This window comes from Eurypyga helias, unplaced genomic scaffold, assembly GCF_000690775.1.
Source record: "Eurypyga helias isolate BGI_N326 unplaced genomic scaffold, ASM69077v1 scaffold40200, whole genome shotgun sequence".
NCBI lineage: Eukaryota > Metazoa > Chordata > Aves > Eurypygiformes > Eurypygidae > Eurypyga > Eurypyga helias.
The window spans coordinates 1-12,584 of NW_010227099.1; the positions used below are offsets into that span (position 1 = coordinate 1).

At 39.8% G+C, this 12,584-nt stretch overlaps 1 protein-coding gene across 1 annotated transcript; it reads left to right on the forward strand.

Moving 5' to 3' along the window:
• Positions 1 to 401: 401 nt before the first annotated feature.
• On the forward strand, positions 402 to 11,243 carry LOC104504500 (regulator of microtubule dynamics protein 2-like). The gene is made up of 4 exons (XM_010155344.1): positions 402 to 850; positions 7,989 to 8,181; positions 9,045 to 9,147; positions 11,179 to 11,243. Exons 1-4 carry the CDS (start codon positions 402 to 404, stop codon positions 11,241 to 11,243), a joined length of 810 nt encoding a protein of 269 aa, XP_010153646.1.
• Positions 11,244 to 12,584: the final 1,341 nt, after the last annotated feature.

The window sequence follows — 12,584 nt, forward strand, 5'->3', positions numbered from 1 at the left end:
GGACGGGGCGGCGCGGGCAGCCTACGGCCTGGCGGCTGGGGGTCCGCCGCTCCGCGCTTGCGGAACATCCGACTGTGGGAGTTGCGCGCACTGGAACAAAATAAATCCCAAGGTGCGGAGTAGGTTGGAAGCGAGGGCTGCGGTCCTGCGCACGTGCCGGTGCAGTAGTGTGTGCCCCCGGCCCCCCCTCCCCGACCCACACCCGTCTTGTTTCCGCTGTCACAGCTCGGAGCCTTTTACTGCAGGTCTGCTCGCGTAACTTAGGGTCCGCGGCACGCGCCAGTTACTCCAGCTCTACGCTTCTGTGGCTGAAAAGCGAAGTAAGTCGTGTGGGTAGAGCAGGAAAAACATCTTTAACTCCAACTGTTACTGTTGTCTCACAATTTTAGGAAAGTGTGGAAATGTCTCCCTTTGAAAATAAAGGACTGATACTGGGCGTAATGGCAGGGACTGCTGGACTAAGCCTGATGCTGGTTTGGTACCATAAGATGCGAAAACCAGTTGTGCATATACCCGCATTCCTAGGTGCAGGTAATGGGCTTAACGCTGTGGGCTTGCAAAATGAAGCTCCTAATGAGCAAGAAGTAATAATGGTTTTACATGGAAGGCAACTGCAGATACTAGAAAAATTGAATGGCTTGCTAGTAAGCATGGACGAACTGAAGAGAGAGGTGAAATTTCTGAAAGAAGCTATTCCAGAGCTTGAAGAGCTTGTTCGAAATGAGCTTCAAGGGAAGGGAGGTGTTCAGAGAGTTAGCCCATCACACAGAGCAACGAAGCGGAGAAAAGCTGAGACAACTTCTGGTGCAACAGAAACTACCAGCTCTGAGGAGGCCGAAAGTGAAGGAGGGTGAGTCAATAATATTTTGTATATACTGCTGTACGCATACATTACAAATTGAATCATTACCTATGTGCAAGTTTTTATTGTAAACAGGAGCCCTTTTCAAGTTTTATGTATATTTTATATTTCTCTCTATTCCAGGAATAAAAAGAAAATCAAGTTAGTAATTGGATCAGAGATAACTGTGGGTGACCATCTCTAAACCTGCACTACAGCTTAAGTTGGCTAAGCACCAAACGTAATTTAAGGGTGCATTTGGTAACAATCTGATGAGGTATTGCTACATAGCTATGCAGTGAGAGGCAAAGTTCACAATAATGGTGTGATTTTAAAAGTGCTTCTGGTAAGAAAGTAGTCTTGTGTTTGTGGCAGAGTTTGGACAAACTATAGAAATGCTCTTGTGCTTTTCACATTAATTGTCTCCGATGGGCCTTAAAGATGAGTTATTACAGTGTTCCACATACAGGTATTACATGCTATGAAGGCTATGTCCAAAAGCAACACGTGCACAAATGGCACTATGTTTGTGTATACTTGCTGTTGTGTGCGTGTTCTGGTGGCTTAAAAAGTAATCGTGAGGGATTTAGGGTACTGACTCTATAAGGTAGAAAGTTCCTAGTTTTGATCACATCTTGTAGTCCCAGTGTGGTTAATGGGATCGTTTATACACCTGAGTTGAAGACCATGCTGAAGTATCAGGTGTACCTGGAGTCCAGGAGAGTGACTCTATTTTTGTCTTTTCATATGTTACCTAATGTAGCCTCCAGTAGTAGTGTAAAAATGGTGATGACATTGCTGTAATTGCAGATTTGTTTTGATATAAACTGATCGCATACTTACCTGCAATTTCATAAGGGTATGTTTACAGGAACTGAGTTTTTTGAACCGTCTCCTCGGTGTGTTATACGTACCCGTGTAGGCAGCACTACGTCTGTGAATGGCTTGTCTTTAAACCACTTTCTTTCTTTAAAGAGATATATTAATTACCTGTAGTGTTCTGAAGACAGCCACATGTTGCATATAATTACTGGAATTCTATTTTTAAGAGCCTCTCCAAGTTTATTTTCAGTTCCTGTGGGCAGAATTTCTTGTTGTGTTACATCCCAGCCCACTTGCTTCACAAGGCTTATATTTTGATACTGTATTTTGACACCTGTCAGTTCTATTCTGAACCAGTTCTTTATTTTAAGTGTTCAGTATTGTCAGGGGTATTCAAAAAGATTCCTCCTTCATACGGTGTAGAAACATTTCCGTTCTATTAGCTTCTCGGATTGTTTTTTCTCTTAGATGGTTTGCAGAGGCCTTTATGTTATGCATAAAATATTTGGAGATGTAGATAAGGCTAAAAGTACCAGTTTATGAGTAATCAGAGTCACAGATGCACTGTAGGGGTTATTCCACACTTTACATTTGAGAAGATCCCCTTTTCTGGTCAGGAGAGATGCGTTGCTGTTTGAGAACTAGCCAAGGAAACTTGTCCAGGTTCTTCTCTGTGACAAAGGCGCTGATGAGATGATCCAATACAAGTGATTAGAGTGTGTGAGAGCTTTGAATGTGGCCTTAAGAGGGGCCTTCTCTGACAAGTATTTGTGTACAGTCATACGGAAGGAAAATAATTCAGGGTTACAGATAGTGTTAATCATTTGGGTATGTGCATTTCCAATGCTGTTTTTTTTTAATCTCTTTTGAAAAGAGACGTGAAATATTTTTCCTCTTTGTTACAGGTTAAACATTTTTCCACTTTCTCTATTCTAGCTAAAGTACATGCAACGTGTTTCACTGCCTCAGTAGTATTTTCATGATCTAGAAGATAGGATTTTGCTTGTGCTAAGCAAGTCTGGTTTTAACTGACAAATGGGTAGATGCTGACAGAGGAAGTAATCTTCAAACTTTTATGGACTCGTGCTGGGTGACTACATTATTTTCAGATTTGTAAACTTCTTCTTGAAAATCTTTTAATACTGCCTGTTTTTTTAATAAAATAATTGTGTGTGGCAGTCTCTGACATGGGTCTCTGCTGACATGGGTCTCTGCTTTGATCTGCTCTGGTCATATTCTCAGTGTCACTGTTGGTATTCAACACCTTGGGAAGAGGAGCTTTCTGCTGTGCTCTTCAAAAATTATATATTTCTGTAAGTGGAAGAATATTACATGCTTTTTAGTAAATGAGATCTATTTTTACACAATAAGAGAGCCTGTATGGAAGATACACTGATAGGATGGGACATTGAATGAAGGCTAAAGAGTTTAGTCTGCTTTTCTGTATTGTATTCTTAATAGTTTGTTTCATTTTCCATCATTTACTAGTGAATCTTCAACATTTGAGACTGTAACTAACATTCCTTCATTTACAGATACAATATATGGTGTCTAGATGATCAGCTGGGATGGAGAGTGTCACCTAATCCTTCTCTTCGTGAGTTTAAAGGTGTTTCCTCCCTGATACAGCTGTGATGAACCATTGACATCAGAGTTGTGCCTTCAGCTGACCTGGCATACAAGCTTTTCAAATTACATGTGGCATCAGTCACCAGAAAGATTCACTGCAGTAAATCCTTTTCCTGCAGATGTTTTATTTATATTTTTTCCTTGAAACAGATTAAATATTTAGCAGGTAGAAACTTTTCCCTTACCTGCTTCTGAGTACCACTCATCATTTCTTCATTTATTTTTGCTGCCCGTTTTTTTTCGATGCAACCCCCAGTCGACCTAAGAATCTGGTTTGCCAAACTTGTCCTCGAAGGCCGCATACCCTTTACTGGTGGATACGCACTCTGCTGGATCATACACTGCAAATTTGTTCCAGATCAGTCTGTTACATGTAATCACTTTTCTATTGAGTTAGCTGGAGCAGATGAGGTGGTGTTTGTGTCAGCTAGTGGTTTTTTTAAGTTGGCAGGGAGACAACAGCTGATACTTGATCTGTCTGAAAGCTGTGTTGTGAGCAGATGGTACCTGCCTGGTTAGGCCCAGTGACTGCCAATTTCCAGGCAATCCAACACAGTTTTTGAACCAGCAAAGTGATTTTATACCACAGTGGTATGTTTTGCCACATAGCTCAGGGTTTTCTTTTATCCAGTACTTGGTGCCTGGATTTACTGAACGGCCTAACTCCAATGTGGTGAGTCTCCATCACAGTTTCCATTTGTTCTTTGAACTTTGAACAGTCCTTTGTGATCCAGCTGAGTCCTGTTGTTTGATCGTTGCTCCTCACATGCTTACCACTGTTTTTTCAATAAAATCTATTGGTAATAAAGGTGATAATAACAAGTTGGCACTGACTGTAGACTTTTTTGAAGTTCTTCCATTTTCTCAAATCTTGGTCAATGTGTTTATCATATGTAAAGACTTTTCTGTTTATCATCTGATAAAACCCCTTCCAGGAAAATATCAGGTAAAATGGAAGATGTCAATGCTGTTATATGAAATATTTGTAAAACAAACCAAAATGACTCTTCTTTGTTAATTTCCCTTTTGTATTAGTCGTCAGCCCTTAGACTCTTGGAGTTTTGAAACTATGTTAAAAAGAATCTCTACTTCTGTTTGTGTTGGTACTGATTACTTTATAGGGTTGCTTTTCAAAACATGCTGCTGTAGAATGAGTACATGTATAAGCCTGCTAGCTGCTTTGTTGAAGTCAGTTATCAAGCTCTTCTTATCGCTGTTTTATATCAGTAATATCTGTTATACTTATTTTGCCCTTAAGTAGCTGGAAGGGCTCCCTGTCTTGTAATAAAACTGGTTTTGGTTCAAATTGGTGAAGTACAGCTTACCCAGGTTGTTAGGAAAACCCTAGCAATTTATTTTTAGAAGTCTGTATTGCCTTCTTAACGCTGTGTTTTCATGCCTAAAACTTAGTAGCTATGATAGGGATCGAACAGAGGGATTGTAAGGAAACAGATGTCATCAGAAGCAAAGCAGAAAAACATCCTTTATGCCTAGTTTGCCTAAATGGTTGAAGTGATATTTGATGTTTTATACTTGATTAAATTACCTTGGTGTCATTTTACCTCCATGATTCCTGAGCAGTGTAGGAGTTTGCCTGGGGTGTGTGACAAGCGAGATGGGAACTCATCACAAATAAGTCACGAAGCCCTTGGCTGTCATGTTGGTGCTTTTCCTGTGGGAAATGCTGGGAGGCAGCAATTTCGGCTCTGGAGGCAAGGAAGAAGAGACAAGGAAGAGAGGACCCTCTGAAGGCCCTATGAAGTTATTTTTCTGAGGAAACAGGAAAAATTTAGGGGAATGCTGGGGCATCTCAGGGGTAACTATCATGCTGAGTCTTGAGCATTAGCAGTTGTTTGTATTCCCTGGTGCATTTTGGTATCGGACATTTAATTTCTGGCGTTCTCATGAAAAACACTATTCACTTCAAACTAAACTTGGACAAGATTTTTAGCATTTTGTTTCTTTTGTTTGAGAATGGCATTATTCTCTCTTGGTTGTGTAGAAACTCCTGCCCCTTAGTGTAGCTCAGTGTCTTCCCCCCTGTGTCAGCAGGCACAAGGTTTGTGTGGTTTGTTGCAGTCCTTAGGCATTACTGGCATTGCCTTACGCTTACTCGCTGTTGCGCTTCTCACTTCCCACAGGTTTTTCTGTAGGTATTGTTTTGTCTTCTTTAAAGCATGCCATTGACAAGTAAATTGAAGTCTGTGGCATTCTCCTCAAGGTTTAAGATGGTCTGCTCCACATTTAAAATCTTTGAGGATTTGTAAAGCAGATAAATAGAGGAGGTAGGGGAGAATTACCCACGACAGTGGAGGTGGGAGGGAGTGGAGAAGCAAGGACCTGTACCTGTCCTCTGCTGTTTCTCAGCACAAATGTGTCCTGGAGATCATGTTTTGGAAGGAGAGGTGGGATGAGGAAAGGCTTGATGCAGTATGGTCTGATCTTAACATTGTTCCATGATCTTTTATAATTAGCTCCTTACGGGTTTACATTATCTGTTAGATCGTGACCTGCTTCAAACTTTTTCCATTTGAGTCTCTCAATGGATATTCTCGTATGACTTGTCTGATGTCATACAAATTTGATGTTTGGCCTCAATTTGATGTTTGGCCATGGCGCTTTGATACAGTTCTACTGGAAATCTCTGCTGTACTTGTTTGGAGTGACGGGGATTGGTTTGTCAGCCCAACCTTGACCTTCATATTTTTGCTGCGAGAGTAACATTTTCTAATAATTACTTTTGTCTGTTTTCTAACATTGGAACAGTAGTTATCTTAGAAATTTTAGCATATGTTTGTGCAGTGAAGATAAAGATGACCGCATCAACACTGACTTCCAAACACTGATTCCTTACTTTCATATCTACCTGATTAGGTAGCATTTGATGCAGTGCCCAAATTCTTGTAACTAAGGAGCGTTACAGTTGGTGTTCTGTATGGAAATTTGAAAGTGCCTCTGCTGCTTAGTTGTTGCTATTTTATATTATCTAGTGCCCTTATTTTAGGCAGGTAGTTGCACAAACCCTCAGTGCATTTATCTTCTAATTAGGGAGTGTGGGTCATCCCAGCCATGTGAGGAAAGGTAGTTTCCAAACATACTTCACATCATAGGATTATGAATTGGAGCTAGAGGACTGCCCTCCTTCCACCAAATCCCTTGCACTTCTGGTCAAGTTAGTGCTCTTGCACATGCAGCCTTTATATGATGTAGCTCTGCACCCACTTCACAATAACTGTGGAAGAACAAGATGCTGTGTTTTTAAAGATGCTTTGGAAAACCAAAAAAATGTTTGGTGACTTACAAATACTCTGCGGGGTACATCGTAGGTTATGTCATCAACTGCAGCATCTCCAAGATTATGTAAAACAAGTCTGTAGGAATCTTTGAAGTTTCCCATCTCTGCTCTGCTCCACGCTGGTTTTCAGTTTGAACATGTATACACATGGTTTATGTATCTATTGTTTTATTCAAATGTGTTTTGGACTCCTCTTTCCCATATTTCCCCTATTGTTAATTTTGCAGTGAAACTCATGCCACATCTAGCACTTCTGTAGCTGGATAAGCGGTTGTATTTGTTCATTTACGGGCCCTAAGTACTCATGTTTTAGTTCTGGTTGCTTCTGAAAGAAATTTATTGAAAACAGAATACCTAAAAGCCACGATTATTAACCTCCATTTATATTGCTAACATTCTGTACTGGTTATATTTCTGGGAAAAAAATAGATTTTACATATTTTGACTGTCATTGCTTGCTTCGCTTATTCAGTTTCCTAATGTGTATAGTACACTTCATGCTTTTTCTGCTCATAGTTACCATTTAAAAAATGCTGAACCTGGAAGCTAATACTTTTACATTATTATTTCTCATCAGAACAGTATTTTCAAAATTGGAAATGCAGAAGATCAGGTTTTTCTGTCCATTTGTAGTACATAAGCAAAAAGCTACTTCTTAAAAACAATGCCATTCAGCTGCTCCTATATGAAATTGGAGTGCCCTAATGTATGCTCGGCACTTCGGACAGAAAGGCCATCTCTTTACTTCTGCGTGGTATTTATGGCTTCTGTATATATTTCTGTGTCTTTGACTGCCTTGTGCTGGGTGTTTGTGCACTAGGCATAATGAATTCATATAAGCTCTTTCCCAGTTTCAGATATTCTGACCTTCAGAATGCTCAGAAGAAGTAAGTAAAGGGATTGATAGCAGTGGTGATTTTGCTTGTATTTAGATCTCATAAGTGTTTAACAGAACATTGAATAAGTGATTCTTATAGCACTTATGTTTTGTTTAGTAAGCTCATTCCTATTTCAAAAAATAGGGAGATTGAGGTAAAGAGTTGAAGAGGCCTGTTCAGGGTTGCAGAGCGTGTCATAATACACGTTAATAATTTAAAATGTTCTGCATTTGAAACACAAGGATACATGTGTTTCTGATATGTATCTGCATTGTTTAATGCAGTATTAGGCAGCAGGACAGTGTAATTGCTTGCCTGTTATGTTTGGAATATGATTGTGCAGTCCCTTTGAAGAAAAAGGTTGTGTAGTAGTAATAATAATAATAGGTTTGATATCAAGAATAGAAACTTTTTTCAGGTTGGGCAACTGGAAGAAATTGTGCTCTGAATTTTTTGCATTTAAATTTAACAATGTTTTACCAATATTTTTAGAAAAGATGGTTATTGTTTTCTGTGATTCTAGTTATCTTACAGCTCATACTGATTCTGAAGGAGACTCCGAGGAAGAAAAGGAACGTACGAAATCACCCAATGCCATTGTGAAATCAGAAGAAGAAGAGTTATTTAATCTTTTACAGCAGGTGGACAATTTGCACAAGGGTTCAGAGGATGATAAAAGGGAGGGCTTCAGACTGCTGCTTGAGAAAGATGACAAGGTATCAATGGGTAAACAGTATTATGTTGCTATTAACTGATGCTTTGTACTATTTTGAGAACTTCCTTAATACAAGCATTAAAATGCACTCTGGGATGGAAGATGAAATTTCATTTGTAGTTTTAAAATACAGTGAAAAATGACTATTTCAGGGTGGTTTCAGGATTCATGTTGAGTGGGCATAGAAGTTTTATCGGTTTATATCCCATCCAGGCTCAGTAACTTTGAGGCTTTGTTCAATGTGTGTATTCTTGCATGCAACAAAGAAAGATCATGGCCTTTTTTCAGTGCAAATGATACTTACTTTTGCTGGTTTTAGAATGGTCTGTGTGAGAAAGTCCTAAGGAATTAAGTAGTAACCAGACCAAGTGTTCTCAAGAAATGAAACGATAAGCCTGCGGTCTTTCAGGTGTACTTCATGTGAATTTTTCCTGTGACTTTACTGTGCACATATGTAACTCCAGATGAATTTCAAAGTGGTTTGATCTGCAGTGCTTAATTCAGTGTATCAGTTTCTTCTGATCTGGCAAATGGTAGATCTGATTATGTTTTCATTTACATATTGAAATTCCAGGAAGGTAGATGAAATACTAATGGTGAGTGTGGTGCTTATGGCATCCCTAAAGAAAGTACACATCACACTATTCAGGGGTCTGTTGTGCTTTACTGGATTACTGTATTTCCAAAAGCTGTATTCTCCTTTGTTCATGAAAAATTGGTCATCTGATTCTCACATAAACTAAAAGTACTATAGAAGGATGCAAAATAACCACATTTAAGGTACCCTGCTTTAAGCATTATGAAAGGAAACTCTTGAAATCACATTCTGAACTGTTTAATTACCCACCTGTGCTCTGCTTTCAGTATGAAAACTCTGTGGACTTTCTTTGGAGACTCGCACGCGCTTATGGAGATCTGTTTGAGATGACTACTGATGCTGAGGAGAAGAGGAAGTATGTTACTGATGGTAAGCAGGGGAAAAACATTGGCGCAGAATGCCATCTGAATGTAGTGAAACATGCTTTGACCTTGGGTTGAGTTTTCCAGTCCAAGCAATTTCCAGTTCAGTAAATGGGAGCATTTGTTTTCTAATAATGTTTTGTGCAATAAACTGCTACTGTATACAGCTTCAGTCTGTGCTTTCCTCACTGGTGAGATCCAAAATGGGTGAAGGAGAACTATTGTGGGTCATAATTGAAAGCTCTTGACTCTGGATGGTGCCTTAAAATCCTGTATTCTGTTGAGAATCAGACAAATGCTGTCAGCACAGTTTCCTAATTACATTTTTGGGAGAGCAAGAGGAATAAATAAATGCCAGGGCAAATTCAAGGTTTATTTTTCTGCCTTCCTGTGGCAAAGGAATGCTCCTGCACATCAGCAGCCTCTTGTGTGGTGATGGTGGAATGAAACTTTGTGAATCTGGAAAAACTATTGACCAGAAACAGAAGTCGTGTGTGACGACAACTGATGTTGTTTCTAGGCATCTCTCCCCATGTGTCCTGCTTGACAGCTTAACCTCAACAAGGTTCTGATTTTCTTCTTCACAGCACTTTTTCTCTGTTGCTTGTAAAAGCATTGCCCTTTCTTTCACTGTCTGGTGCATATTGGCTAGAGGAACAGTTTACATTTCCCTCTTTGTTTTGGGCCTTCTTCTCTTTAAAAGATAAACTCTACATCTTTTCTATTCTTACAATAGTCCTGCATCTGGGAATACTTCTCTCTCTCTGTTTCTCCATTGCCTCTCCCTTTTTTGCTGCACCAAATTCAGGCTTTATCCATGTATGCCAAGTTTGGGTTATTTTGCCTTTTGTGACTTCATTTTTTCTGCTTTTTGTTCTATCAGCAGTGACAACATTACTAACAAAGTGGTTTTGGCTGCACTTTGTCATCTTAAAGGCAGTGTCATTCCTTTGTGCTGTCATTACATATTCCATAACCAACCTCAGCTTGTCCAGCATTCTTGTCCTTATTTATCCTTTTGTCGTCAAAATACTCACGAAGCCTTGCTCTGTCTTAGCTACTTAACTGATACTGTCTTTGCTTTAGTAGCTTCTTTGTATGGAAATCGGGCAGTGCAGTGAGGATATGACACAAACTGAATGACAACAGTAAACTCTGTTGCTTTTACCACTGGCTACGTTGAGCCTCAGCCGATGAGAGAGAATGGCTTAGCAGAAGGCAGGGAGAGATAAAGAATGATGGAATGAACTTGGGTTGTAGGTGTTGAGTAACCAGCCTAGTTTGGCTCATTCTCGTGAAGTGGTGGGTGACGGCAGCCTTTTTCATCTCAGTTTTTGGAAGTGGTGCAGAGGGATTGAGACTGCAGGGGAGCTGGCAGTGGTTTCGTGGGGTTTTTTCATTCTGCTGCGTTGGAGGACTGTGTATGCTGTTCTTTGTTTTTATGAAGTTAATTTGCAGTACCAAAATGTTGGTGTGGCTTAATTGGCTGCAGCTGAGACGTTGCAAACAGCAAGTGTCTCCTCTGAACTCCTTACTGGGAACATGGGTTTGATCAAATCACCTACTGTCAGCTTTATTCAGTTAAAAGTGGAACTTAATGGAAGTCTTTGTGCTGGAAAGGAGCTTCAACTAGTTCATTCCTGTGTGCAAGGCAGGAATCAGCTTTGCTGGTTCTTCTGGCAGGTGCTTCTCTAACCTGCTTTTAAGGGTCTTCAGTCTGACAGACAACACAACCTCCTTTGGTGGTCCAGCCCAATCTTTCCCTGATTGAGTTGCATCTGAATTAGATTTTAAGAGAAGATACTGAAATTTCTCCCACATAGATACATGTATACATGCACATACTGATACATGTATGTATGGGTATGTAAATGATGTAAAGCCAGGGTGTTACATTGTCCATCTGAATGTTTATAAGAACAGGAAGCAACAATTTCTTCTTTGCAGCTAGGGTATATCAGGTTGCTTCGTTCTTGGGAATTGCCTAAAACGTGGAAGACGACGATACATCCTTTAATGTATTGTATTCCACTTACAGGAAAGATGAAAGCTGAAAAGGCTGTTCAGCTGGATTCCAGGAGTGCTGAGAGTCACCAGTGGTAAGTTTGAGAAAGTGTGCATTTTTGCAAATACACTTGTATGTATTTATCAAATCAACAAACAAAAAAACCCCTGTATTTGGCACTAAATAGTATGCACAGGAAGTTAGGCTTATCGTGCTGCAGTTTGACATCAAAATCATAGATTAGTCATTAATATATTTTCTTAGTTTTATGGAACTCAGTTATCATCAGTTGCAGCTAAAGATTACATTCAGGTATTCTATGAAGCACTTCCTATAGCATGTGAAACAACTCAATAACCATACTTCAGTACGTGTCATGAAATGTCGACGGGAATATTTGCATAAACCAGTATATTATTGCTCAGAGAAGCTATAGTTTTCCATTTACCTTCTCTTTTAACACTTTGCAAAATAGTGTCATTTGACCTTGCGTTTTGTCCTCTCTTTTACTTGTAAGACTCTAAATTCTAATAATTAAAAACAGACAAGGAGAGGACTATGGAAGTTTCAGTTAACTTCTCAATTTTTGTTTTGTCATATCACACTCCTCCAAGCTTGGCACTTGGATTAATTTTGTAATTCTGCTGAGTTCTAGCTGATAGTTCCTCACCTTACTATTTCATTAATCGGTTTTACTGAGCTCCTGATTTCTTTTCTAGTATTAGCTATTTCTTTCCATTTTGCTTTCTATGTTCTTCATTGATTTTGTCATTACACACGTAGAACGTGATTTCACTTAACTTCTATATATCTAGACCAAATCCTTTTAGCCCAGGCTCCCTTCACAATCTAAAAAGAAGTAGCCACTTCTGGAGTGCAGTTCATCTGAGTCCATTTTGCCCATCTGCATTAGGGTGAGATGAATTTCTCCTGAGGTTCAGTTGACAGCATCTCCATTGTGAATAAAGGAAGCACATGTCAGCTTGCTCAGGCTTAGGTGCTTGATTAGGTACAGATGTTTCCCTTTAGGTGACTCTCTGGCTTGGTGTCTCTTCTCTAAACTTCAAAGATGGCTGTGTTAGTGTTCACACTGTGTTCCTGTAAGCGTTGCCATATTTCTGTGAATCTTTTTTTCCTTCTGTTTATAACAACTAGTGGTCCAAACACCCACTTTGTAACAACTACACGTGGTGTGCTGCAGGAGTCTTGACTAAGCTTCGCTGTCACAGACAGATGTGCATTCACTCTTAGATGGTGCCTGCCTGGAAGTGAAGCCTTAGCCCTGGGTGGCTATAATGTGGCGGTGTAATATAGGAGCCTTTGCTTTTGGCCTTACCCAGCTGTTTGTTAAATCCTGTCAGCTGGAGGTTGCCACTGTGGCAGCAAAACTAACAGAAGAGGATCATCTGAGCATCGCTCCTCAGCGCAAGGGGATTTGA